This window comes from Haliotis asinina, chromosome 2 (genome assembly GCF_037392515.1).
Source record: "Haliotis asinina isolate JCU_RB_2024 chromosome 2, JCU_Hal_asi_v2, whole genome shotgun sequence".
Taxonomy (NCBI): Eukaryota; Metazoa; Mollusca; class Gastropoda; order Lepetellida; family Haliotidae; genus Haliotis; species Haliotis asinina.
Window position 1 is genome coordinate 76,421,083 of NC_090281.1, and position 27,999 is coordinate 76,449,081.

General features: G+C 38.1%; 1 protein-coding gene across 1 annotated transcript; it reads left to right on the plus strand.

Moving 5' to 3' along the window:
- On the plus strand, positions 1 to 27,999 carry LOC137274342 (ubinuclein-1-like). Its single transcript, XM_067807490.1, has 17 exons — positions 1 to 299; positions 7,226 to 7,327; positions 10,516 to 10,626; positions 14,738 to 14,890; positions 16,663 to 16,716; positions 17,631 to 17,752; positions 18,099 to 18,378; positions 18,895 to 18,962; positions 19,206 to 19,375; positions 19,623 to 19,692; positions 20,089 to 20,241; positions 20,765 to 20,908; positions 21,822 to 21,869; positions 22,382 to 24,462; positions 24,715 to 24,849; positions 26,046 to 26,138; positions 27,012 to 27,999. Exons 1-17 carry the CDS (start codon positions 135 to 137, stop codon positions 27,038 to 27,040), a joined length of 3,978 nt encoding a protein of 1,325 aa, XP_067663591.1. The 5' UTR covers positions 1 to 134; the 3' UTR covers positions 27,041 to 27,999.

Below are 27,999 nucleotides of genomic sequence, written 5' to 3' on the forward strand. Positions count from 1 at the left end.
ACAGCTGAGAAGGTCAGTCAGATCTGACGTCACGTATGTGACAAAATGGCGGCAGATTTGGCATTTTTGTGAAGTCTGGACTCAATAATTCACAGGAAAAACGACCAAATCGATGGAGTTTATCATTTTTCGAAATGGCCGAGCCAAAAAGATTGGAGTTTAAGACGATTACACCTACACAAAAGCCGAAGAAGAAATTGTCCTACCCACCATCAGATCGTTTCTCGCTGACACTAACTGATTCGACCGAGACGACTTGCCCTGAGTTTTCCTACACCGAATTAGTGAAAAATGCTGTGGTAAGTTCATCTAAACTGCACCAAAATGTCGCAAGTTGTAGTGAATTCTCTCTCCTTTCGATTGGTATGTTGTACTATGTGCATCTACCTTTAGTATGACATGTATTGTAGGGAATTCCGTGCCTCCCCTGGCATGTTGTTAGTCGACATTTTCGATCCCTGTTCATGAATTGGATGATAAAATGTGCTTGAAAATGGCCGAACCTCGGCTAGTAGGAGCGATAATGTTCTCAAGTTGCATAGAAAACAGGCAGATACTATGCTTCGCCATTTTGAACCATCAACCCTCAACTACGACAGTCTGGGAAAATTTTACAACTTAACGCTCTCCCACACCCCCTTCACTGGTCATACTGTCACTTTTATAACACCATCGGTATATGCTCAGTCCTAACTTTTGGACGAGTCAAATTTTGAAACGTATTTTCATCGAGATGTGCGTGTTTTTATTGAAAAATTGTTAAATTGTGAAGCTAAGCATTACCCACAGGCCATGTTATTTGTCGACTGCCATGTTGGGCCGAGCTAGGACACGCGTGCACATTTCGTCTGCCTAGGCTGGGTTGGCAGGTTGGGAGATTTTCATACATTATGCAGCGCTACTTTTAGGCGGAAACAGGCATAATATGTTTTTGATCAACTTTATTATTTGTGTTCTGGAAGAATTGGAGATAAGGGAGCAGGTATGTACATTTTGGTTAACTGACATCACGTGATAATATTTTGTGTTGAAAGTTAAATTTTCTTTCTAAAGTTGTAAACTTCGCTACATGGAGCTGCATGTCGTTCGATGAGTATTGGATTATATTAGCCATGTCAAGCTCTTATGTCGGGGGTTTAGGGTATGTATATTCTCAGGAGGTCTGAACTGTTTCTGTAATTACATATTTAAGAATGACTGATAAATCTATTTTCTGTGATCATTATGCAAATTAGATCGATCGTTGAGTTTTGCCCACGTGAGGAGACTAAGTAGGTCAAACGCTATTTTTAGCACAGTTGTCTATGCATTGATACCGACGCTTCCTTGTGTTGAAAACAATGCGCTCGCGTACGTTATTGATAATAGTTGGTTTTCACGATCTTTTGTAAGTAAGTTATTGATTTTATTGATTGATTATTGGTTGATTGGGTGAACTTGACAGCGGAAGGTCATATGATGGGCCGTTTTGCGCATGTGGTGCGAGTTGTGTTAGCGGGCGGGTCGGGAGCAATGTGTTGGGGGTTTGACTACGCTGGGGGTGTATACGCGTGATAGATATGAGCGCGCACAGCTGCCCCTGGGTAGCGGGTGGGTTAGCATGCGCGTCATTCACGCTGGAGCGCACATGCACGCGCGTTATAATGCACGTGCGGAAAAGTGGAAATTACAGATTTGGGCGTATTTTTCATTGCTACAGTGTTTAGATCTTTATTTTCACGGGAATGCAAACGTTTTTAACACGAATTTCAAGTATTTTTGTCACTTAAGTTTTATTGTTTTGGAGTGTTTCATGTCTAAAGCGGAACTTTTCAACAGATCTGATGAAATATTCTATTTAAATGTTACACAGTATGAAGAACTGTATTGGGCAAATAGTATGTTTGTCTCCAAATTTTTAATAATACATAATTCTCAGAATGCCAAAAAATAAGCTAAAATTTATTTCCCATAAAACACATTAATAAACTTTACCTTCTCAAATTAAATGTTTTCCAGGTATTTTATTCAATAATCAATGGAGCTATCTTGACTGAAGATGTGTTGTCAGTGTCCTGTTATTTGGAGGGTAACCAGGCGTTGTGACAACCTTTTTCGATGTCAACTATGTAGTTAGGTGTAAGTTATACACCAATTAGTTAATGGAAGTTTTCTGTTGGTCTGGTAGTGTAATTTTAATCCCATGGATATTTTTTATACCAGTGAGTGAGCGTTTTGTTAAAAATTCTGCTTGAAATGAGAACTGATGTCACGTTACACATGACTTGTACTTTGAACTCAAACTGATCACTATCTAGAATAGTATACTGCCCAAAGAGTCTTGACATGTTGCATGAACTCTCAAGACCTAGTTCATAGTACATGCCTTCAGATAATTTACAACAAGCATGATAATATAATTATAACAAATTTATGTATGCATAATTCACTTGATAAGAATTTGAAAATGTTAGTCTGACATTGTTTTGTCAAAGGGCACTGAGCCAACCAGCAGCGAGTTAATCAGTTAATATGTTATCATTAATGTTCACAGCGTTTTCTGTGATAGTACCAGGTTTGGTCAGTTTAGGGGAAGCAACTCCATCACTGCTTATTGGATACTTAGGAGACTAAGATACGTGTACTGTTTTAAATCAACTTTACAGCGATTAAAAAGTTTGTTATATGCCTCTGATTTTCCAACACAGTATGTTTGTCTCCATTCTACCATAACTGTGTTATTCAGATTTTATATAATAATGCTTTGGAAAATCAGAGGTATGTAACGTGATTATATACCTCTGAATGACTTTGATCAACCAATCACAATCCAGTACTTACTGAAGTCATGGTAGATTCCTGGTTAAAGATTTATTGTTAAGCCTCAGGAACTTAGACTTTGGGACCAACTTAATTTCACCTTCTAGACTTTGTCGGGATTGTAACTGGATTTATACACAGAAGCTTTTATGTGTGTGAGATTGAGATCCAGGAGATATTGCTGCAATGAATTACATCCTAATGCTTCGGAGGCCATTGTGATAAAAGTCACCATGGGACATAATCAGGATTTGACGCAATGTATAAATGTGTGTCCAGTATGCACAAATGTGGAGAATGGACGCTGAAACCCAACAGTTCTGCAGTTGAAGAGATGCAGCAGAATACTGCATCAGGACAAGTTATCTGTGTCTGTGATTTCATCCATCAGTACCTCATGACCACAGTCCAGGTGACCACTGTCCATTGCTTCACCCCAGGCTCAGAAGTTATTAACTGAATGTGTACTAATAGCTGCTAAACAGTTATCCACAATACATCCATATGGTGTGTGCGCAGTTCAGGCTACTAAAACTTTCAGTATTTGTTTCCGTGGTATTTGACAACAATATAGGACAGAAATAGAAAAGTCCTCATGGTAAGTAACATATGAAGAAAAAAATTAAAGATAAAGTTTAGACCCTATAAAATCTTCAAACTTAGTAGGGATAATGTCACACGATCTATATTTAGCAAATTAAAGGTTACAAGTCATTAATTGTTTCATTCCAAATGAGTTTGCTGTGAAAACACTCAGCTAGTCACACAATCAATTATTCAAGGTTACTTTATGATATGCTGATATATTATTTCACAAATGACATGAGAAATTATGAAATGGCGATAACTTTCATTTAGTTGTGAGGAAACACCAATGTATTTGTACTGGCATGATTCCCTTCTGCCATATTGCATAAAAATACCAGTGGCGACATCAAACAAGTTGGACACATCAGTGAATAGCTAATTAGGTATCATGATTAACTCATTAATTTAATAAACATTGGAGCCCATTTGTGAATGCCAGTAAAATATGGCGATAACTGTTTGACAAGGTTTTATGCCCTCAGAAATGTGCTTATGATATCTATCGGTGTATAGAATGGATGCAGAAAGAAAATTGTTTGCTCTGAAGGATTCATTGTACCCAATTCCAGCCCAAAAATGTAAACTTGTACAGTTGATTTAATTAAACCTTACATGACAGTACTTTGTCTTAAATCTTTCCAGGACCCTCACATCTCCTGTGAGGACACAAGTGTTTAGGAATGGTGTTTCAAAGTAACAGTACATTGGATTAAGTAAGTTACAGATGTCTTTCTGACCCAATGAAAATTCACAGGACCCATAGATTGAAAATTAAACACATTTCAGATTTAGTATTCGTTATAATTGGAATAGACATAATTAACAAACACAAATTTAATAAACAGCAGGCAAGTATGATGTCACATATAACAACTTCAGTCAAAGTCATTGTGAAATATACAGACTCTGGCTGGTGGGGTGTAAACATTTGTTGGACCATGTACGATTTATCACAGGGTGAGATGCAATTCGTGAACTCGGGGACACATGGAATTAGTAATTTCATTATTTGCTGTCATAAGATTGGTTGGTGGTTGTTCAACGCTGTACTACGCAGTGTTCTAGCTGTGGGGCGATTTCTAAAAACAAATTAAATTTCTTTCTGATGAAAAGCTTCTTTCACTAAATTGTATATAAAAGAATATAAGGGATTTATGTCTTTTTTCGTAATGCCCCACTCAGCAGTAACCAGCTATGTGACAGTGGTCTGTGTATAATAAAATCTGGACCAGACAATCGAGTGATCAGCAGCATAATATTGATCTGTGACGTTCGGAAATGATGTCATGTGTCAAGTCTACATTCAACCAAGACATCGAGTTAGTTGGATCTTCTGACTGAAAATAATTCTTTGAGTTTTTGTCTCTCTAATGGTAGATCAAGTGTGTTTGAATACATCTTAAGTTTTCATGCTTTGTCGCAAACAGGGCTTGTGTTAAGTTGTTTAAACCCTAAATTATTTAGAATCTGCAATCAAACTAGTTTCAGGACTGTATGGTTATTTGTCAGAACACTCATGCTGGGGTCAGGACATACTATGTGTTAATGTAATTTTGCAGATAATAGGGTTAAGCATTATGATGAATCACATTTGCGTTAATGTATTTGAATACATTTAAGTCACAATACTTCAAAAGGCACAGGAAGGAGGACAGATAAAGCTCTTGCTTTAGATGTGGCATGGTCAACAGATGTCACGTTTTCAGCTACAAAAATGAAGCCAAGATGACCTAATCCTAGCATTCCTGACTTCAGACCAGCTAAGACCCAGGTTAGAATTGATCTACTTAACCAGGATCAAGTGGTCATACACACAGATTTGTTTAACCACATGTTCCAGCTGGGTTTCAATCAATTTATCATACTGACTGTCAATAATTTGAATAAGCAGTGTCCAAATACATCCAAAATTCAGCCAAATATACCTGACTAAGTCAATCACTTGCCCTTTCCTTTTGAACTATCAAACATGAATTTTGGGCAGTGAATGAAGACTGGACTCTTACATCAGTTCAAGGTCGTAAGCATGATAGTTGTGCAATACAATTTCAGCATCAAATAAAAGTGAAGAGAATGTATTAAATATGCAACAGTAACATGACATGTAATCAACTATGTTGTCAACTCAAGATGTTTTGACCAATGTCATGTGATTTGGAAGTGGCCTATGCATTGAAGCAGTATGATAATCACTTCAGTCGACCAATAAGAATTCATGACCACCGGTAGTCATTCAGATGCACATACAAATATTCATAAGGTATGGTCTAAAAGATGTCGGTTTCTTTTCGCAATAAGGTCAATTTCCACATCAGGTGGAAGTGGTGCTTTTACCTCTTGGGAGAACCAGCTTGATGGAATTGCAACACCACAGTGATGACTGAGCCATAGAAATGTCTGTTTACTTTTGGTGAATACGTTGACATAGCTCAAGACCAGTATATTCATGTTTCAGTTCCACCTTACTAAATATGTACAGTGTATATAGCTGAATTATCGCAATCTTCTGATTTTGTGTCCATTGTAAAAATTATATGTTCAGCGTCTCAGTCAAGCTGTTTTCACATTTGTTTGTGACAAAAGTACACTTTTGTTTGTTGCAATATCTTAAATAAATGAGAGATAACTAGAATTTGAGTTGTCTTGAAATGAATGAAATTGACTGAAAGTTGTTATCTGCTATAGCTTTCATGTTTTCCTGAAAATTATTGCTGATTCCTTAAATTTATGTTAAATGGATGTCAGCAATTTATTTAAAGGTGTCTGCAGTTATTTATGCCTTAAATTTTGATTCTTTGTATGAAAAATGGTCAGAAATGATGCTCTTTTAAATATAATACATCTTGTTAATGTTATGAATTAAGATATCTTCTACAAATAAAAAAATACTCATATGTTTAAGTTGTTTCAAGACATCATATCTTCTTTAACGCATAGTTACAGATAGTCATCTGCCAATGATTCATATATCTTCCGATGCCATCATTTTTCATCAAAGTGATAAAACGAATGACAAGTAGGCTTGGGAGTCGGTATAATGTATCTGTGAAGTGTCTGTCTTAAAACTTCATGGGGCGGTGAGGTAGTCTAGCAGTTAAAGCGTTCACTCGTCACACTGAAGACCTGGGTTCGATTGTCCATGTGGTACATTGTGTGAATTGCATTTCTTGTGTTCCCTGCCATGATACTGCTGGAATATTAAAACACCATACCTTCCTGAGTCCCTTGATTCAAGTCAGATAGGAGACCTCTTGTACTGCCCTAAATTTGTCCTAAACACTGCATGTGTAATGCATAATGATTTCACTGTAGACAGCACTTACCTCACCCTGAAGGTATGCAGTGAGTACGTTAACACTAAAGTATCACTTTTGTCCCAATATATATTAGCCATCAAAAGTTACATCAAAACTCACTTGAAGCATTCACTATATGTTATTGTTAACCTTATCTAGATGAAATGCATGAAGTTCACGCATCGAGTTGCTGAAAAGCATGTGCAGAATAATGTGCGTGTGAACATCTGCATTTGGATGTAAAGGTTTGTTATGAAACCTCTAATTGTCACTGAGTTTCATCATTTTTTGAAATCATGACTATGATCTTTTCAATGTTTCAAATTTGTTTTACAATACAATAGTCCATGTATAAATAGTATCATTAAATAGAATCAAATATTTTGCAAAGTCTAGTTTAGTTGAAAACAGTTGACTAATGAAAGTGACTACGTTTACACTAGTGAGTCTAAGCATTATATAGGTAGTGATAATAGTATAGCAGGAGCATAAACATGCCTTTAATTATGAATGGCACTTTAATGTCTTTGTTTTGTATTCAGCGTGAGAAAGAGCGTGGTGGAGGTGACCCTGACAACCCGTTCGGTGACGACGAAGATGCCGACAAGCTGGAGGCCATTGCCAAGGCATTTGAAGAGAAATATGTAGGTTTCAGTGAAAGCACTGTTTGTGATGGTTATGATATAGTGAAATTGAGAATGAAATTGTTGAAGAAGATGACCAAGATACTTCCTATGATAAGTCATGACCTTTCCTTGTCCTTCTTATTGCTGTTAGTTTCAGGGACATATCTATTGTGTTCATATCTAGACACAACATTGCAGGTGGAATCTGTTGACAGTGCCACAATCCGGAATTTGTGATAAATGCTAGTAAATGTGTTTTGTCAACCATTACTGTTCTTGAATTTTAGGATTTTACCAATTCCCTCCCTGTCTGTTCGTCCGTCTGATGCATTGATAAGCTTAGTACTTGCAAGTACAAAAGTTGAATCATTACCTTCTGTGAGACATAGCACACTTGCCATGTATCAGGTATTGTTGCTGGTTTATCGGTAAACACCTGATATTCAAATTGTCTTGTCAGTTTAAATGTAATTGATGGCGGACAAACTACATTTTGTGATAATCTTAATGAATTTCCCTTTGACAATTAGAATGTCACTTGTTTCAGTGGCATATTTAGAGGTTGTAAGTCAGATTGAACGAAGTATATATGGATGGCAGTGTCTTTAATTCAAGAGCACAACTTTTCGATACAGGTTCTTTTATCGTTTTCAAGTGTGTGAATTAAAGAAGTTGTTGTCCATATATACATATCCTATAATTAAAATGTCATCTTGTTTCGATAAATGTTTCATGTACGTACTACTACAACATCAAATTTGATAATTGACAGCCTCAGAAATGTTTACAGATGTTGAAGCTTCATGGTCCTGATGGAAACTAAGAATGCAGGAAATTCAGTTTTAAAATATTTCGATGTGTTAGTCCTGTTCATATTTAGTATTTAATTGCAGGTGTGCATAGGTAACTTCTAGTTATGCACATACTGCAAAATTAATTTTACCTTCAGTAAATATGGCTGATTTGTGCTGTTGATATCAAAACCTTATTTTTCAATAAACTGTAAATCTGCTGCTGTCCGGATGCTATTGCTAACCCAGGTTCTGTCACTTAAAGGGTTACTGATGCGGAGCAAATAATGTTTCTCAGCAATGGTATAATTACGAAATCAAGCTGCAAACTGGTCAGCACCCGCTCCCTCGAATGTGACGGACAAAGGGACTGGGCTCCTGTCCATATTCGCAAAATTTCTTCACCCTAAACAGTCAGGAGGCCAGGTGCCCATCATATGCCATTATTTAAAAATATCCATGGTATTCCTTGTCTGATAGTAACAAAATATCCCAGCAGTGCAGTTTTTTTCTGATGCCTGGATGGTATAGTGACTGATCCAACTTGATCCTATTTCTGTGTTGTTTACCTCGATATTTTATCATGTCATGCGAAAATATGATGTCTGCAGGTACGTAGCAAGCCATTTTTTTCATATAAGTCCCAAAAGTTGCAAAGCTTTTTGTTTAGGTAGTTTTGAGTGTTAACCCAGCTGTCATAGCAAAAATCACACGTAAATTTTGGTAGCTATGGTAACTCCCCTGGTTTATTATATATGATAATAAAAACACACAGTTGATTTATTTGATATTTCATAAACTAAGAACAATTACTTTGCCATTGGACAAGAAATCTGAAAATTTTCTTACGTAAAAGAAAATAATAACACCTATTTACCCAAGTACACAGCAAATGCCCGAATGTATTTCTTATGTAACAACGAAGTTCCGTTGGTATCCTCAAAACAGTTTCGGTCCAAAAGTGTTTTCAGGCTGCATGAGACACAGAGATTACATCTTCCTTGCTGTAACTCACATTTGATGGTATTAACCTACACATGTTATTTGTCATCATTCACTTGATGGTCAGTTAATGAATTTAGAACAGGTATAATTAGTGGTGACACCACTCAGGTTACTCGACAGAGGTTCCCATTTGGCATTTCTCCTGTATGGAGTAAATACTCAACATTATTAATTAAGGATTAATGTGGAAAATGTAAATGTTATGTGATATGTGCACATAAGGGTTTATCAGCTGAGTTACGAAACAAACATTGATCAAAGGATTAACCGATGACACACTGATTAATTACTTTTATCTTCTACAGCGGATTTGTCAAAAGGCAGTGTTGTGTAGATGTACTAATCTACTACTGATTACACCCTGTCATAAAGTGCGAGTGTGAAAACAACATCCTTCCTTCAAAGAATTAACCACCATTGCATTGATTGATTGACTACTCATTGGTTATCTAAATTACTTAGAATGGGGGACATCATACAATTAATTACTTGCCAGGTGTGCTATCTTGGGTGACCAATGAGAGGTTTATCAGGTTTTCACCAGTGGGAAAAACCTGAAACGATGTGTCACTTTTTCACAAATTTGACTGTTGTAAGAAACATGACATAGAGCAGGATTATTTTACCAGCAGCAGATGAATGGAATATCGTTCTTTTATGTGGATATTGAGGGATACATTCCTGAACAAGGTAGTAGCCTGACATTGTTGCTATAACTTTAGTATGTTTTAAATTCATTAGTTACATTTGTTTGTTGTAGAATTCAGCAGAATCTATATGACAGAAAACACACTCTAGATCGCGCATAGGGCGTGTGTGAAATAGGATCCACATTTACAGTCTATACAGTGTTCAAATGTTACAGTCATGTTAGAAGTTTACTATGAGTATAAGCAGACCGTGTGTTCTTGTATTAATTTTCAAAATCATACAAGTATGACAATAAACAAATGAGGGTTATGAGACAAAATATAAAGACGTACATTGGCTTCGTTATTTTTCCGTCCTAATATTTTTTTCCCATTTCTACCACTGGCAGATGACTAAAAGTGTTCATTTGTTTTCATAATACATTTTGTAATGAAGTAAAAATGACTCCACCTTAGTTGATCTGTCTATAATTATACGGGCTGTGCAGCAGAGGTCACAAACCAGTTACAAATTCTGGGATATCATCTGGGTACTCAAGGGAGAAAAACAATAACAGAAGGAACAACCAGTCCACGGAAATTACTCCGCACCAGTGCCCCTTTAAGTATTTGTCTGTTTCAGCTTGTCCCAATTATTGACAGGCCACACAGGAATATATCTGACTGCAGCATTTTATAACAAATAACAGACAGTTTTTATCATCTCTGTATCTACCGTCAAAGGTCAATCTACAGATTCAGCTGGTAATTGCATTTGCAGGGTCCAAAAGTGAAAACCAAGAAAGGTCGTCCCAGCGATCGTCTCCGTGACTTGGTTGACCTGGGTGACGGCTATGATGAGACAGATGCTTTTATTGACAACTCGGAGGCTGTGAGTATTACCACTTCATTAGTGTTGTTACCATAGAAAAATTTGGAATAACAGCAGTGTTAGATTTGGGTGAAATTTTGAGTGGGTCCAAATTGATGAAAATAATGTTTCTGGACCCCCTCTAATGTTAAATAGATGGGCAGATGTAAAATAGAGGGGGTCCTCACTGAATTTGATGAGTCAAAACACTGAAAAAACCCCTCTTGAGCCAACACTGATAACCATGAACAGGTTTGACACATCCGAAAGACACTTCTTGTAAATAGCTGTTCCGGTCTAGTTAAGGGCTCAGTGTCACCAATAGTTTGGCCTGTGTTATATATATTGAGACATATGACTGTAGCTGCTATTGATGCAATAAAGTACTTATTATCCTTTACGAATTGCCAGAAATTGATATTTGAAACTTCATGGGAATCGGAGTTAAAAGTTAGAATGTCTCAGAATTTCAAGGGCTGTCTGGCAGATTTTAAAATCGGTTTTCTAATTATCTATGTCACTTATATTTTTCCCTAAAAATGATTATATTTTCACAATGACATCAAGGTGTTTGCAAATGAAAAATAGCAGCTTTGAAAATAAATAATAAATTGAATAAGAATAGCAGATTAAAAATTGCAACATTGCCGTACCCTCTACATTTCTGATTGGATGATAGGGTGCAAGGTCTAGTGCACAATGGAAAGCATGATCACTTGAACGGTAAAATTTACTAATGACCAGAATTTGGAATTCTAGACTGACACAATGTCCAGCTTTAAATAAATGCCAGTGGAAACTCCGAGTTTTTACCTTATTAACATGAACTAGTATAGTATTACTATAAACATGAATTATTTGGTAATGTATTAAGGTTAATCAGTACTCTATTGAAATATATAAGGTTTGAGATTGTGTTCTATTGTTGTCATGAGTTGACTAGATTATCAGGAATGATTTCATATTTTGAAATTGAAGACCAAAGAATTTCACAGTGTAATACATTATGTACAAATGGTAAAGTAGTTCCTGTTCATACATAAAATCACATTTTCTCTGGCAGCGATCATCATCAAAATGGAATGCTTTTCTCTGTAAACTCTTGTTATTGATATGGTAGTTGCAGATGAAACCTTTAGTGAGCTAGTTATCTTTGTTATATGTAACCTTGAACAGAATTCCTTTTTGACTTGATTCCATGAAATCAACCCGTTAACCTGTTAACATCCTGCATTTTGGATTGAGTTGCAAAATTGCTTTGTGCACAGTGAACCTCCAACATGACTGATTCATTAATAACTAGTGCCCAGAACAAGAGCTCTTTTCATTTAGTTTCAAGAATTTTTCAAGGATTCTGAAATTTTGCCAGACATTCAATTATTGTTTTGCTTCAGTTGGTTGTGCAAGTTGCCTGTTAAGTAACATCACTTCTTGAATGTAAATATTAATTCGGACATTTTTCATTCCCTGGAGGCATTTTTTTACAGCAGCTTTGGGATCAGATTACAGCCTCGAAGTATGTCTTGATAAATCCATGCACAATTAGACTTCATTTATCGATTTTATGGACAGTGTTCTTATTTTTTAAGAAGTCAGTACTCCACAAAAGCACGCATTATATCTGGGATTACACATTCTCACCAGAGTACAGATTCTAGTTTGTAAATACTCATGGGGATGGGGGCCGTTAGTATTTGGTCAACATGGTATGTGTCCTAGCTGTTGAGAACTATGAAATTACCTGGACTAGACCATTCAACCATGCACACATGTATACACATTACAATGTCCGTTCATTAATCATTATGTTAAGCCTCATTTCACCTCGTGCTACTACACCTACAAAATCTTTTGGACCAAATTGAAAGCAGATAGTGAGAAACAATGCAGCTTCTAATTTAACCTACTGTGCACGAAAAACAAACAGGTTTGGCAGGTGATGAAGAAAATCTAATATACTGAGCCACAAAAGAATGTCGCTTTTCAAAACCAAATGCATTTTTTTGTTCTTACAAAATGGTGTTTTATTTATGATTGTTATTTATCATTTTGTTAACATGTTTTTCAATCCAGGCCCCGCTTTCTCAAAACAAACTTAAGTTTTTACTCAAATCTGAGTTTCACAATTAAAACCACTGAATTTTTAACTGAACTGCATTTTTGAAATATAAAAGCCCAAACAACTTAAGTAATCTAGTCACCAAACTCAGACTGTCTCATATAGGTTGAGTTTAGTGCTTTTTCACAAATATGAGTAAAAACTCGGACTTAAGTTTGTTTCGAGAAATCAGGGCCTGATTGACAGTTATTACTGACATCAGTGTGTTTTCCGTAAAAGGTTCCATTCAACGTTCGTGAAAATGAAAATGCACATGCATATCGTGACAACCCTACCAATTAAAGCGAGTCACAAACTTGCCTGAAATCATATTTATTTTGACACAATTTCCATGGCACAGACTACCAAGTCTTGAGACGACTGCAAGTTAACCAGACTGCCAATCAGGTTAATGTTCATATTAGGACAATCTACGAACTGTGGGAGTGGTATCAGGTAACAGCATCCAAGATCATCCACAAAGTGGACCACTTTCAATAACATCACCACACCACTACCGACCGTTTGTGCGTCACCATCTGGAGGGTTGGTTCCAAAGAGCACTCCAGACTACTGGGCCTCACAACAGACCCATAAAGGCTGATGCAGAACGTCGATGTTTGTGCGAAAGAGACCTCTGCTGTCACAGACCATATTGTGGACCTGTCCTCACCACTAATCTTAGCCCGAATCAACTGCAATGGGTAACTCGGCATCCAAATTGGCTTTGTTGACAATGGAGAACAGGGCTTTGTTCTCATGCAAGCCTGTACTGTGTTTTCACAGTCAGTGGCAGAGTGAGATTATGATGAAGGCGCGAAGAACAGTTTTCCAATGGGTGTATTGGTGAAAGAGACTCATGGGATGGATGGTCCAAGCATCGTGGCAGGAGGTGCAATCGGCCTGAACCAGACAGCTGGCGTTGTGGTGTTCCAGAATCTCATTCCAGGATGAGGAAATGAGGTGACAGCTCCTCGCTATGTGGACCAAGTCATGAGACCCCACGTTGTACTACATTTTGGACGTTATGGAAATATTTCAGGAAGACAACGCTTGTGCCAGAGTAGCATTGAACAACATGACATTCAAACCCTACAATAGCCTGCACTCAGTCTTGATTTGAGTCCAATAGAACACCTTTGAAATGATATTCAAAGGAAGACAGAATTATCTCCACCCAAGGCTGACAACTGTTGTCGGAATCCGCCAGGGATTTCACAGACTATGGACCCAAGTGCCTTTGGCCTTCATCAACCAGCTAATTCATTCCATGTACAGTGTTCACGGTGGTGTTTCACAGTAACAGGTCATTGGGTCCTGTAAGTTTCAGATGTCTGTCTGACCCACTGAAAGTTCATCGGACCCACATTAGAAAGTTAAACAAACATTTCAGATTTGACATTTCCTATAATTGGCATTGAAATTATTAACATTATATGATAACAAGCATAAAATTTCTAAACAGCAAACAGGTGTCACATGCCGCAAACAACAACTTCACACAAAGATATTGTGAAATATTAATTCAGACACTGGAGCTGACGGGATGGTGATTTCTATCTGACCGCTGGTGAATCTGCCAGATTTGTGATAAGGTCAGATGCTATGCATGAACACTACATGTACAGATGATGCTTTCATTGATTCCCATAGAGACCACACACAATACTGACTTTTGGGTATCTTAATGGTACCAGGTTTGGTGATTTTGGCTAAGTTAATTCTGAATGAGATTCCTGAAAATGTGTTGATCATGATTGATTGTCTAGTTTGAACTCAACTCTTGTTTTTTCAGTGTTACGTAGACTGAATTAAAGTGTGTGCTTTAAGAAAATGCTATTGGTTCGACATATTTTTGTGATTCACTATAGTTGCCATGTACATGGGCTACTTTTGTATGCCCCTTTGACTGATAAACGGTTAAACTGATGACTGTCCTTCATGATAGTTTGAAATATTGTTCATGAATGAGTCAAGATCACTGTGTGTATATATATATATATGTATATATATTTGTTTTTTTTTCTTTGTCAGTATGATGAGATTGTTCCACGCTGCTTGACTACAAAACTTGGAGGATTCTACATCAATTCAGGAGCTCTTGATTTCCGATATGCATCCGAAGATTCCACAGATGATTTCCAAGGCCTCAAGAGTTCTGGCATCAAGAAGAAGAGAAAGATCAGGGTAGGTGTGATGTGTGATGTGAAAATGTATGCCGGGGTTCATGCAATGCTCTCTTGATAGTTCTGCAGATGTTTGACAGGTTTTCATCTTGAAATAATTATAATTTTTAGTTACATTTTCTCACATATTGCCCCATATCGTGTTTGATCCATGGGGTGGAAATTATCTTTAGGCCAGACCCATTTTTTTCTTATTTTATGGATTCACGGGTTGTATTTGTTTAAGAACAAGAAAGAAAAAATATAAAATCCAACTTACCAAGAAAACTTCTTCTAGATTGTTTTTTTGCCCCATATACACTTCCAATAGTAAAATACTTTTATTATTAGGTAGGAATATTTACTTTGTTGATTTTATTTTATTTTTTCCCTCCTGTCTTTAGATTTTCTGAGGACAAAAAATCCACAAAACAAGAAATATACTTTGTCTGGCCTTAACTGAAGTCTGCAGCCTCTAGTAACACCATGCCTGAGCTACGCCCTGTTCTAGTTGTTTTTGTCCACAGTCACATGAAATCTGTGCAAAGCATGTTTCATGGGGAGAGGGTGTTTTAAGAAACAGCTGTAATTATGCAACGTAAATCTAGTGAGCTATTTTTTGTTTATGTTCTTGTCAAAATTTAGTTTGAAGCAATTTTCTGTGAACCATAACTTTCCTCAGTTAGGGTCCTTGTTCCGTACAGTCTAAGTAAACTTATCCTCAGTACTTTTCGTTACACTCCACTGCTGAGTCTAACAAAACCTTATGGGAGGTCGCACCAGGTAGCCTTTGAGATTGACCAATCAGAACACAGCTTACCAAATCGCGAAAGCGGACATTCACACATACCTTTTGAACTTTTTATCTTGAAAAGGTTTGTACTCAAATGATTCCAAATGCTATTTAGCGTACACTCGCTTCCGAGTGATGCACACGGCGTACGTACAACCATGACAACAGTGAGTAAACAGTCACCGAAAATAGTGTTTTTGGCAATATTCAAGGATGTGGAAATATTAGCTAATGGTAACCATATCAACAGAAACCCCTTGGTGTATATACTGCAGGTCAAACAACTGTGTTATATGCGCATTTTTGTTTGTGGAGAGATCTGTGTCAGTGACGTGAATATTTTGAAAGTCCGTCCGATCTCTAAATAGTAGCCGTTGTCTGATTGGTTAAATCTATTTAAGGGTCTTGCGTTTGATTGGACTGTCATTGGTCGCTCAAAGGTTACCTGACGTGACCTTCTACTAGGTTTTGTTAGACTCAGTGGTGGAGTATAACAAAATACACTGAGACTAAGTTTACTTGGATTGTGTTCCATGTTATTTTACGGTGTGATTTGTGTCTTCAATGGGACAAATTCCCTCAGCTGTTGAAGTTACTTGAATAAAACTTAACAATCTTATCTGATCAAAAACTGGTGTAATTTTCTGGAATCAATTCCTTTGGCACATGTTGTCAGATATTGTGCTATCACAGTTATGTCCCTTGATCCATGTTAGCTTCTTTCATACTAGTGTCTGCAGTGTGTTAAAGCATTTCAATCTTCATGCTTGAAATGGAATATTGCTGGATTTTCGTTAAAAGCGGCATAAAACTATTCTCACTCACTCTTCTGATACTGGGCCCAGATTTTTGAAGCGCTAAAACAATTGTAAGTTAATGTTGATGTATGGCACTTTCGAGTATCTTAGTGCTAAGAGAGCTTCAATAATCTAGGCTCTGGTGAAGTACTTACAGTGTTGTATTTAATTCATGTTAGTAACTATGAATATATATTATTTCAGACAATAGAGTCTGACTCTGACTCGAATGCTGAAGTCAAGAAAAATGGTCCCAAGGTAGGTTCTCACGGGTTTAAGGACAGGGCTTGCTTTGAGGATATAAAACCCACTTGCAGTCACTGCAACCATAGATAACTACCTTGTTGCACGATACCAAAACAGGTTGCATCTGATGCTTGATATACAGTGATTTGTGTTGCTTTGGTTTTGGTATTGCTGATTACGAACATCCCAGTAAAATTATTCTGGGTCTGGTGAGATCATTTTATCTTACTTCAGACATTGTCCTTGTAGTCATCTTAAGGTGATACCTCAATCCAGTTCTTCATCATTCTATTTTCCATCTGAAGTTCATGTAATGTTCTTTGACCAGCAAAATGTTAACATGCACTTTGTGCAAGTTTTCATAGATATATCTGTATATGAGGTTCTATTTTGCAGTTTTAGATTGTACCTTTGCCAGTTTTAAATATTTAAATTGAACATAGATGAAACTGGGAAGGTTACATTTAGCGGATCAGATCTGTGCTGTGCCTAAGAACAACATTCTCAGGTTAACTAGTTACAGTAATTCTGTAAAGAGCGCAATGAGAATAGTGAAAACATTTCTTCTTGAAATACATCTGAGATAGTTTCACCATTCTGGATCTTGTTTTCAAATAAAATCCATTTGATTATTTTTACAATTTCCTTACGCAGGGAACCATTTGCAGGTAGGACAGCCAGGTGTGTGAGTTTTGAAATGCCACTTGTGAAATTGAAATTTCACTGCTCACGCTTCTGATAGTTGGCTTAAAAGGGAAAAAAAATAATCATTTCAGATGTGAATGATGTTAAAAAATGATAAATATTTGCAGAATACAATGCTAAATTAAAGAAAACATGCTGACATACACTGAAGGTGTGATGAATTACACCCACATAATGTTGTAAGACCACCACACTGGTTAACTAACCTGCTCGATCCACAGAAACGTAAGCTGAAGGAGGGAATTGATGGGGAGAAGAAGAAGAAAAAGAGATTGGTGATTGGTCCAGATGGGGAGAAGATTGTGAAGAGAGGCAGGAAACCACTGGACAAAAATAAACTCAAGTATGTTTGCTCAGTATAGTTACTATTATAAATGGTAACTGTCTTAAAGGGGAATGTAAAATTATTCATTTAAAATCATGGGAATGATGTTAATAAATTATGAATATTCTCAGAAGACACTGTTGTTAAACTATTAAAAACATGCAGTCTGATAACCACTCCTTCTTTTACGCACATATTAGTGGACATGATTATACCATTTTCCTGGAAAAAAAATATGAAAAATTGTGGTATGCAGACTATGTTGAAATTAAAAGTTAAAGTATTAACTAGTTAACTTTCTTGCGATGTTATTTGTACACCATCTTTGTGAGGATTTGAAATGAGATTACAATATTGTGCTCAGGAAAAAGACTTCCCCAACTGTGTCAGAGCTGCTGAAACAGCAGACTGCTTCCATTTCCACTCCAACCCATGCTGTGAATGGTGGGGGTGGGGGTGATGGCAGCCGTCCAGCAGAGGAGGGCTACAATCCTTATGATGGCATTGGCAGCACTATTGAGATGTTGCTGAAGGAAGACTCGGAGAGCAGGGAAGGTGATGACGACAAGAAGCCTGAGAGTATTGTCCCACTACCTCAGGGGCTCTCAGATAATCTTGTGCAGACCATCAACAGCCTTAAGAAGGTAGAGATACCCTGATTATCATGCATTGTTAGTGCTGGAACGAGCGCTTGAAAAATTGATCTTGTTGATGTCACCGATTATTGATGGGCTCCGGAAAATAACTGATATCTATCAAGGTACAGATGAAACCATAAATGCAAGGCATAAACTGATGCAGTTTCTTGAGTCGCAATACTGCAATGTAAATGAGATACTTGTATGTTTGTATGTCAGTAGGATCCTTGATCATTGTAGTATTAATATTAGTCAGTGCCTGACTGTTTGCACATTGTCACGATTATGTCTCATTAATGCTGAAACCCATGAGTTCTCTGGTGGGTTTCTGACTGCAATCAGTTACAGAGTTCTGATTATCAATATGCATATTGTAAGTGATATCCATCACGAATTGTTAAAGCCTGTCACTTTCTGTGCTCTTCATATATATTGGCGTATTATTCTGAAGTGCTGTTTTAACAAATCAAACCATGACTAGAGATTGCATCACACGTGACGAGCTTTGGTGTGTATTTTCAGTCTGCCAAAGAGTCCAGAGAAGGAAAGTGTAAATTTTTCTCACCAAGCGTGAACAGGATGTTGTTGGAGTGAGTTATGCTATCATTTATTTTGAAGTATACATACTGACCAGAAGAAGTCCTTATCTCCAGTTCAGAACATTTTAACTATTTGAGTTTATATCTGCCCACCCAAATATTTTGAAAGACATCACTTGCGATAGATGTAGGTGTTTCTTTGAAATTTGTTTTCAGCTATGTTCTGTACACTCAAAGCATATTGCCTTTGTTTCCATGGCTTATGGAGTAATGGATGTATGGGTATTATTCTAGTGTGGAGGTACAATCGCGTCAGCTGACGTGCGGGAACCGGTCCACCATCTTTGCCCATCTTTCCTGTTTCCTGCCATGTGGGAAGGAGACACTGTTGAAACGGGCCAAGAAACTTCGTCAGTCACAGCAAGACGATCTGCTCCGTGACCCACTCAACAAGTTGAAAGAAGGTTGGATTTTCTGTCTTTGTAGGGTTCATAATATTATTGTTCATATCACAAATGGTCTTGATAAAATACTTATACATGAAGGACAAATATATTTGCAACTGGTAGATTTTCTCCAACTTCCATCTGGCTAATGCGTAATGGCTTTTGAGCTATAAACATTTGGGACCATACGTATCATTTCAGAATGAACAGAAATACGAATGATACAGACAACAAAAAGTACACAGATTTGTCTTTGTTGTTGCAGCTGTAAACAGTATGATGCCAACACTGTTGGAGAAATATGATGCAGAGAACCAACTTGCTGTTCTTATGAGGTAAAAAAACACACACAATGACATAAGACCCGTGAAGCTCTGGGTTAGGGTTCATCTTCGATAACCCATGTATGTCGTATGTTCGGGATCGGGTTGTCAGGCTCGCTCACTTGGTCGACACATGTCGTCATATCCCAGTTGTCTTGATCTATGCTGATGCTGTTGATCAGTAGATTGTCTGGTCCAGCGATGTTTTTTCACAAACCATTGCATACAGCTGAAATACAGCTGAAATACTGCTGAAAGTGGCGTGAAGCTAAACTCACTTACATACTCACTCATCTTTAGTCATGCCTTAGTAGAATCAGAGGTTTGGGGAGTGGAGTTCTCTTAAATATGTCACATATTATTTTGAAGGTGCAGTGTTAAGTTGTGTAATGATAAATATTCTTCCAGAATGGAAAACAAGGAGAAGGATGCAGAACAGAAAGAGCAAAAGGAGGAAGGATCAACAGAAAGTGATGAGGAGGAACAAAGAGGTCCAGATGGAGATAAGAAGAAAAGGATAATGGGACCTCGTAAAAAGTTTGAATGGACAGATCATGTCAGGTTTGTTCAAATTTCTATCTGGGATCCTGACCCATGAAGATCTGGATTAGAAATGCCCTTCAGTTTGATTGGCTTTTAGGCGTACAAACAAGGTTGACACATCATCGATTGATGCTCTTGCTGTTCATCACTGGATTGTCTGGTCCAGACTCAATTATTTATCGACCACTTCCATATAATTTGAATATTGCATGTGTTAGAGAACAAAATACTCACCTCAAGCAAACTTAACACTTGAATGAAGTGCTCTCTTATAATGTAATATATTATTAGATTTTCACCTTTTCAAGATTCAGAACACCACAAAGAGTAGAACAGAGGGCTATTTGTACTCACATCACCATTATTATTTGGGATGATCTGTTTATCATTTTTGTCGACTTTTATTTTGAGGGATGTTAAGGGAAGACAAATACATACAATCCAGTTGTAACATGAACCTGTGAGGGGATCAACAGAGTCGGGAATAGGTTTTGGTGATGATGTAACTTCATGCTTAGCACTCTTTGACATGCATTTTCAGGAATCTGTTGTGTGAAGTTGTAAAGGTAAAGATGAAGACATTTGCAGCTGCTAAGCAGAGAGGGCAGACTGCAGAAGAATATATACGATTCTTCCTCGGTGCTGACGTTCTTCCCATATGGCCAAAAGGCTGGATGCAGACCCGGTTGGTATTAAACATCTCAGGGATTGGTTGTCGGGGTGATTTTCCAAAGGGAATCCTATCCATGGAAGGGGCTACTTGCCCAAAATGATTTCAGTACTGCAGTCACTGTCCTGTTTTGAAGTATCGGTAATTATCTTCATGCGATTATCACAGTGAATAAGGGGAGGCACTTTTTAAATGAGGTAATAGAGTTCTCTGGAGTTGATTCTGGAGTTCTCAACATTAGAGGCACAAGTTGTTGTGAAGCTTTGTCTTGTCACATAAGACCCGTGAAGGTCCCGGGGTAGAATAGGCCTTCAGCAACCCATGCTTGCCATAAAAGGTGACTATGCTTGTCGTAAGAGGCGACTAACGGGATCGGGTGGTCAGACTAGCTGACTTGGTTGACACATGTCATCGGTTCCCAATTGCGCAGATCGATGCTCATGTTGTTGATCACTGGATTGTCTGGTCCAGACTCGATTATTTACAGACCGTCGCCATATAGCTGGAATATTGCTAAGTGCGACGTAAAACTAAACTCACTCACTCACTCACTCTTGTCACATAAAAGCCTGTAGAGGGGAGATAACTCTGGTAAGAAGACATTTATTTCAATAAATGTACAAAAGTGTGCAGATAAGTTGTCAGTCCTAGAGTGGTTTATCAGCGATATCAGATTTAAAGTACAATGTATACATGTGAGAGATACTATTTTGTTTGTACATATTTTCTTTACATTGCTCAGATGGAAGTGGTTTGAATTTGAGGTTTTGAAAATTCCAGATAGTGATTTCAAAAGAGATATGTATATATCTCTTTTTGCGATAGTAAGCCATGTGTTTGATAATTTGATAAACACCACCAATCTCGATCTGTGTTGAAACAAATGTCAGTTTACATGTTGTATTTTTATCTTTTTCCATGCACATAGAATGCTGTATAAAGAAAGCAGAGCTGCTCATGCATTATGGACTAATCCGTGAGTTTACTTCTTGGCAGTTATAAGATAGATTAGCAATATAGCTGGTGCATTGTTTCATAAATAAAGAGCTCCTTTGTTGAAGAAATTGTCAATGCTTTGTGGTTAGATGGCTAATTGTAAAACATATAGTTAAATGTACTTTCAAACAGAGAAGTCACTTAATCTGTTGACAGGAACTAAGTCAAGAGATTTCTTAGACATGTACCATGTTATAGTTGATGTATGATTTCTCTGCAATTCTATGTAATGATTTCTTGTAAATTTGTAAAGTTCATGTTCAGAATGCCATGAATTTATAGCTCATAATTACAACACAATTGGCGTGATGTCATTATGATATTTGTGAGGAAGATTTAGTCCAGGGCTCCAGATAGGGCCACTTGTACAGATAAAAAATGTGCTTGATATGATATGATAATTTCAATAATTTAGAAAACGTATCACCAGTTCAGTACAACCTAAGATGAGTTCAGCACAACCTAAGATATTTTTCTGTTTATATTTTACAGTCAGAAGCCAAGGAAATCCCTTCAAAACACCAACAAGACTGCATCTCCTACCCCTACCTCTGTGCCCTTTGGGTCCCGAAGCAATAACAACAGCATCATTGAGATATTTGATTCCGTTGACAATGAGGCCTTCAAGGAAGGATCAGGTTCTGACAAGGAAACAGGCACTTTGCGACTTGAAGACTATATGGATATTACAGACGTGGATAACATGTTGTCTGAAATCAGTAAAACTGACAATGACTCTAGTATGCCCACTATTCTGGATTATGCAGACAAAATAAACACAAGTGCTACAGGTTTTACCCCAGACATTAAGAAACATTCTGGGGCTGTGGATAGTCCACAAGGGAGGCCACATTCCACAGGCCAGACTATGGCTAGTGTGCAGAAGAGTCGTGATGTTTTGAAACATGGACTGGTAACTGAGATGTTGCAAAGTCCTCTTCCCTCAACACCTAATACTGCTAAGTTATCAGCACCCAACCTTTTATCACCACAAACTGAAACTGTTACCCAGAAAAGTGCTTACATGGCTGAATTTGAGAAACATTTGATGGCAACCACAACATTGAAAGAATCACCTCCAAAACCTCAGGGCTCCCCAAATGAGCAATCTGCATCATCTAAGCTGCAGTCAATGCTGGCGCAAGCACAAGCCAGTAGTGGCCAACATGTGAAACAGAACCTTGCCACTCCTAAAACCTCACACATTGGCAGTGCCCAGCATGACCAAGGTCTTCAAGACATTCAGAAAAAAATGGCTTCTTCCCCTCAGGCTCATAACAGACTCTCCTTGGGACAGAGCACTGGCTCCAAACCACTTCAGACCTCGCATAAAGCATCTAGCCCACTGAGCCAGAAAATGCAGGGCTCAACTTCACAAACACTTCATAACCCTCATTCTTCTCAACCACACAAAATGTCACTATCTCAAGGAACAAAATCCTTGTCTGCTCAACAGCAGAAAGCACCATCTGTTCAACAGCAGAAAACACAGTTGTTCCAGCAGCACAAAGCACCATCACTACAGCAACAGAAAACACCATCACCCCAACCACAGGTTGCTGGTCTGCACAAAAAACAATATACTTCAGAAACAAGACAAAAGGTGGAGTCATCTGCTCCCAAGGACCTGGTTGTGCCAAGCTCTTTGTCCTCTGCTTCCATAGACCAGGAGGCAGTGAAGCAGTTGCATCAGCAGCTTCTGCAGTTAGCCAATGCTCAGTACAAACCTCCAAGTAAGTCGGTCAGCAGCAGCAAGGCAGGGCAGGATTCTGTTGTGGGACAGTTGTTTAAACAGCCACTTCCTGCAAATATGGCAGCTCAACAAAGGCAGATGCAACCTGGGAAGACCTCAGTTACGTCTGCTTTAAAAATAGACACTCAGAATTCAATGGGAGCATCACCACAAAGACATTCCCCTCAGGATCAGTTGAGAATGTCTCCTCAAGGTCAGAGACATGTGAGTCCAAGTCAGAAACAGACATCATCTGCTCATATGTCTGGAGGATCTCTTCATTCCCCTACCACCAGTAGGAAATCTCCAGGTGAAGTGTCAGGTAAGGTTCCAGCTGGTATGGGTAACCAGCTTTCCCCAAACCAGGCACGAGCTATGCTCAGTTTGCAGAACCCCAGTGACAGTTTAGCTCATGCTAAAAGAAGTGCTAGTGCTAATGACGCCTTATCTAGGAAAAAAAATGTTGAGAAATCAATACTAGAGAAAGTGATTGAAGATTATACAATGGAAATGAAAGTGAAAGAGCAACAGCAGCAGTTTACTGGCTCAGGGCAGCTGCAGGTGACTGCACCTGCCCTCAGTCCATCTCAGGGATCCTTGCCTCGAACAATGTGGCAGCAGACAACAGGCAGCTCCCCAACATCCACTGGAACCAGTCGCATGTCGGCATTCAGCCCTCCCTCAGGAACCAGCAAACCAACCAAATCAGTGTCTCCTATGGTTATGTCAGGATATCAGGGTGTCAAGATGCCAAGTTTGTCAAAAGAATCACCTACATCACAATATTCTCTCAGCCTTCAGAATATGCAGCAGCGGAGCAGGACTCAGGACTTGATAACAGGTAAGACCAATTTTTGGTGTCATTTAAGTGGTAAATAACTTTTAAATTAGTCCTGCTGAAAAGTTCAGGTGTGACAAAATCAATGTGTCGTGTCAGAGGAGGTGGAACAGGTGATTCCCTCATAGCTATTGGGGCCCATGCTCAAGCCACAGAACTGGAATATTACTAATTTTGCCTTTGTCATCCTGCTCATTAGAAGCCAGTCATATGTGGTAAGACCCACCATCTTTATAGAAGTCTTCTTTCCTTCAGGCAACCGTGTTTCTGCACCCCAGCCTGCTCATAGCGCAATGTCCCCAAATGCTACTGCCATCAGCACATTTCCCAGTCATTCCCAACCACCAGCAGCTCATTCCACACTGCCTGGTAACCAGCACCAGATGACGGGTAAGTGCAATAGACTGCTCAAGCATATAACCCAGGGGATTCTCACATGGACAACTAACAGGTCCCTGTTGGTCTTTGCTCTGCTACTATTGCACATATTTACTGAATATATATATAGACAGTCATAGTTCTGAGCTCAGATTGAATATCATGTTTTGGGGGGGGGTTTGGGGCGTTTGTTACCATTGACAAAAATGTTGATTTATTGTCACATACTTTGTTGTTTATATTAAACTAATGTTGCCAACCAATTGTCAACTGTGAAATTATGTCAGTGATGCTGTTTTGTCCTGTCCTGGCCACACTATCTTCAAATGTCTGTAATGCTTTCCCCAAGGGTACTAAAAATTTGTTCACTCACTCTGACAATCAGTAGGTTATGATAAATGAGCACAGTAGACAGCACAGCACATGATAGGCAAGAATGGTAACCAGATACAGAACAGGGAATACCTTCAATCTAGGAACTGTGTTGGTTGTGGATCAGGTCTTGATAAAATCTGTCTAGATGGATGATGTATTCAGCTTCTCATTCTCTATTTTGTACTTTTTGTCCAACAAATAAACCAGTTACAGGAATTGTGGCTGTGTTCATGGTTGTGTTCTGATGTGTTTAGAGAGTGACAATTTTGTCATCATTCTTATTACACTTAACTCTAAAATGGTTAACGAGTATGTCCAAATTGGTATGTCTGTATTGATATGTCCAAAGGTACTCTAAAACAACCCTGAAGTCCAATGGTTGTGTTGTATTTGGTTCTGTGAGCCAGGAAATTAATAAAACACTATTCTTGATCTTGGTTTGTCAGAAAGACCTGAGTATTATGAGATAATTAGTTCATTTGCACAACTTTGACAAGACCAATGCAAGAAAGGAATTACATTCTCTTCAGCAATAGTGTTCTCAACTACTATACAGCTTCAATGCTTTGCTTTTGCATTTAACATGTTTTGCTTTGTGCACTGATATAACATGATGTGTCTCCTGTTTTCTTTACAGAACTCACATTGTCTAGTTTTATCGAAAAAGGATTTAAATTCTTTGTTTTGTTTTGTTTTTTTGTTATGAAAGTTACATCTTTAAACCTGCTAAAATGTGAAAACAACTTGTTCAGCTTGGGTAAATATATTATGTGAGTTGTAAAGAGTAGCTAGGAGACACAAAATGTTGTCATGTACTGCTTTGTGCCTTTCAGGGTTACCTCCCCCTCTCGGCAGCCCACACCTCTTCCTGTCATCTGCCACACCCACAACCACAGTTGCTGCCATGTATGGCAGGACACTGCCAGGTAGGGGGAGAACTCGCTGCTTTGCATTAAGGAGATCTATGTCTAATCTAGATGCTTTGTCATGTAGAACTATTTCATAGTTAATTGTCTCCTAGTCACATAGTTTCTTTTGTAGTGATTCTGTTGTGTGAGTTTTCTTTCAAACCATAATGTTTGCTTATTGATCAGGATTCTGTGCATGCTTGTCCATTTAGTGAAACTGTAAATAGTGAAGAGTAGACCATAAGAGTAGGAAAACTGCTTCTCCTTATGGAAGTAGTCCTTCCTGTGTTAGTCAAGGTGGCCATTCAGTATTCTCCTGGGATAGGGGATATTTGTTTTTCAACCATTGCTTTGAAACATGCGAAAAGGTTCTCTGCTTGGAGGAGTCAGACATAATTAGTAATGCCTGCAGTGTAATATTTTAAAGACTACTTGGCTTTTCAGGTGAAGTGTATTCTTTAGGGTGTTCCCAACCTTGGCCTGTCTGTGAACTAAGTTCATCACTTAATTGTTGTATGTTCATAATAGTAATCTGGGCCCCATTTCAAAAAGTTCTCATAAGCCTATTAGTTCGTAACTTTCCTCCTATACTGTAACATAGGATGATGAACGCCACAAGAAGAGATCTTAGGCTTACAAGAGCTTTGTGAAATGGGGTCCTGATTATTCTATTCTGAATGTACAAGAATTGTCAGGAAACAAGAGTTATGTCCCTTACACTGCCAATCATGGTAGGATTCTTCATGTGAAGCCTATTTCTCGTGTCCCTCGCCATGATACTGCTGGAATATTTGCTAAAAGTAGCATAAAACTAAGCTCACTCACTCAATGAAAGACATCAGAATCATATGCACTTATAATAGCATTCTTACCATCTTCTTGGTCTTTCAGATCCTTCACACTCACCAAACCGATACTGAAGACTGGGACACAGCAACTGATATATCATGGACATGATGCACTCTGTAAATAAACGCCACTGACAGTGAAGACACATTATAGTGAATACTACTGTCTGAGATAGAACATCACTGAGATTGCACATCAGTACTGCCAGCCATAGTGGTATCATTTCTTGCCTGTTGATAGAATCCCTCGGTGAGACAAAGTTTCCTTATGTGCTTGTTCATACCATCCAATGCAGGCAGTATGTGTATGCTGTTGCAACTAAGCGATATTGTATCTCTGAAGTTGAGGTATTTACAGATATTCTCGCAATGCATATTCTTTGTGTACAACACCACACTTCATCCATCATATTAGTGATCATGCCAAGGCTGGTCTTCAGATATGTCTGACTTTGGTTCATCAGCAGTGTTATTTATTCTGTCATATGTATTTGCACATTGTATATTTATATTCTGATGTAGTTTAACCACCCTTTATCAACTGACTGCAATCTCAGGCATCTCACATTTGGAAGATCTACAATGAGATTGTGTATGTCCTTGTCAATATGTCATTCTGGATTGCTTCTCTAACCAAACATTTTTTTTATTACTTATTAATCTTGCAATAATATTGCCAGATCCAGTAGACTATAAGTCAGTTTAAGTTATTCTCACACTAAATTAGTGTTGTTTGTATCTAGATGTTATTTTCTGTTAACAGTTAGCAGAGATTCAGAATGATTTAGGGTCAAATGACCTATCTGGGAAGTTACATATGAGAAATAATAGTGCAAGGAACCATTTTTGCTCAATAGTGATGGTTGTATTTTAGAGGGACTATTCCAGTTCCCCCTCAGTTTGAAGCACTGAATTAATTTAGGTGATGTACATAAAACTGTAAGAAAAGGTCCACCACATTGTAGAATACTGTCAGTAATGGTTGTGAAGATAAGGTTTGATATTAAGCACTTTTATAATAATGTTTACCA

Coding starts and splice junctions, on each gene's coding strand:
- LOC137274342 (XM_067807490.1), top strand. CDS start 135: ATGGCCGAGCCAAAAAGATTGGAGTTTAAGACGATTACACCTACACAA. Junction 16,717..17,630: donor TCAAGAAAAATGGTCCCAAG/GTAGGTTCTCAC, acceptor CTCGATCCACAG/AAACGTAAGCTGAAGGAGGG. Junction 20,909..21,821: donor AAAGGCTGGATGCAGACCCG/GTTGGTATTAAA, acceptor CCATGCACATAG/AATGCTGTATAAAGAAAGCA.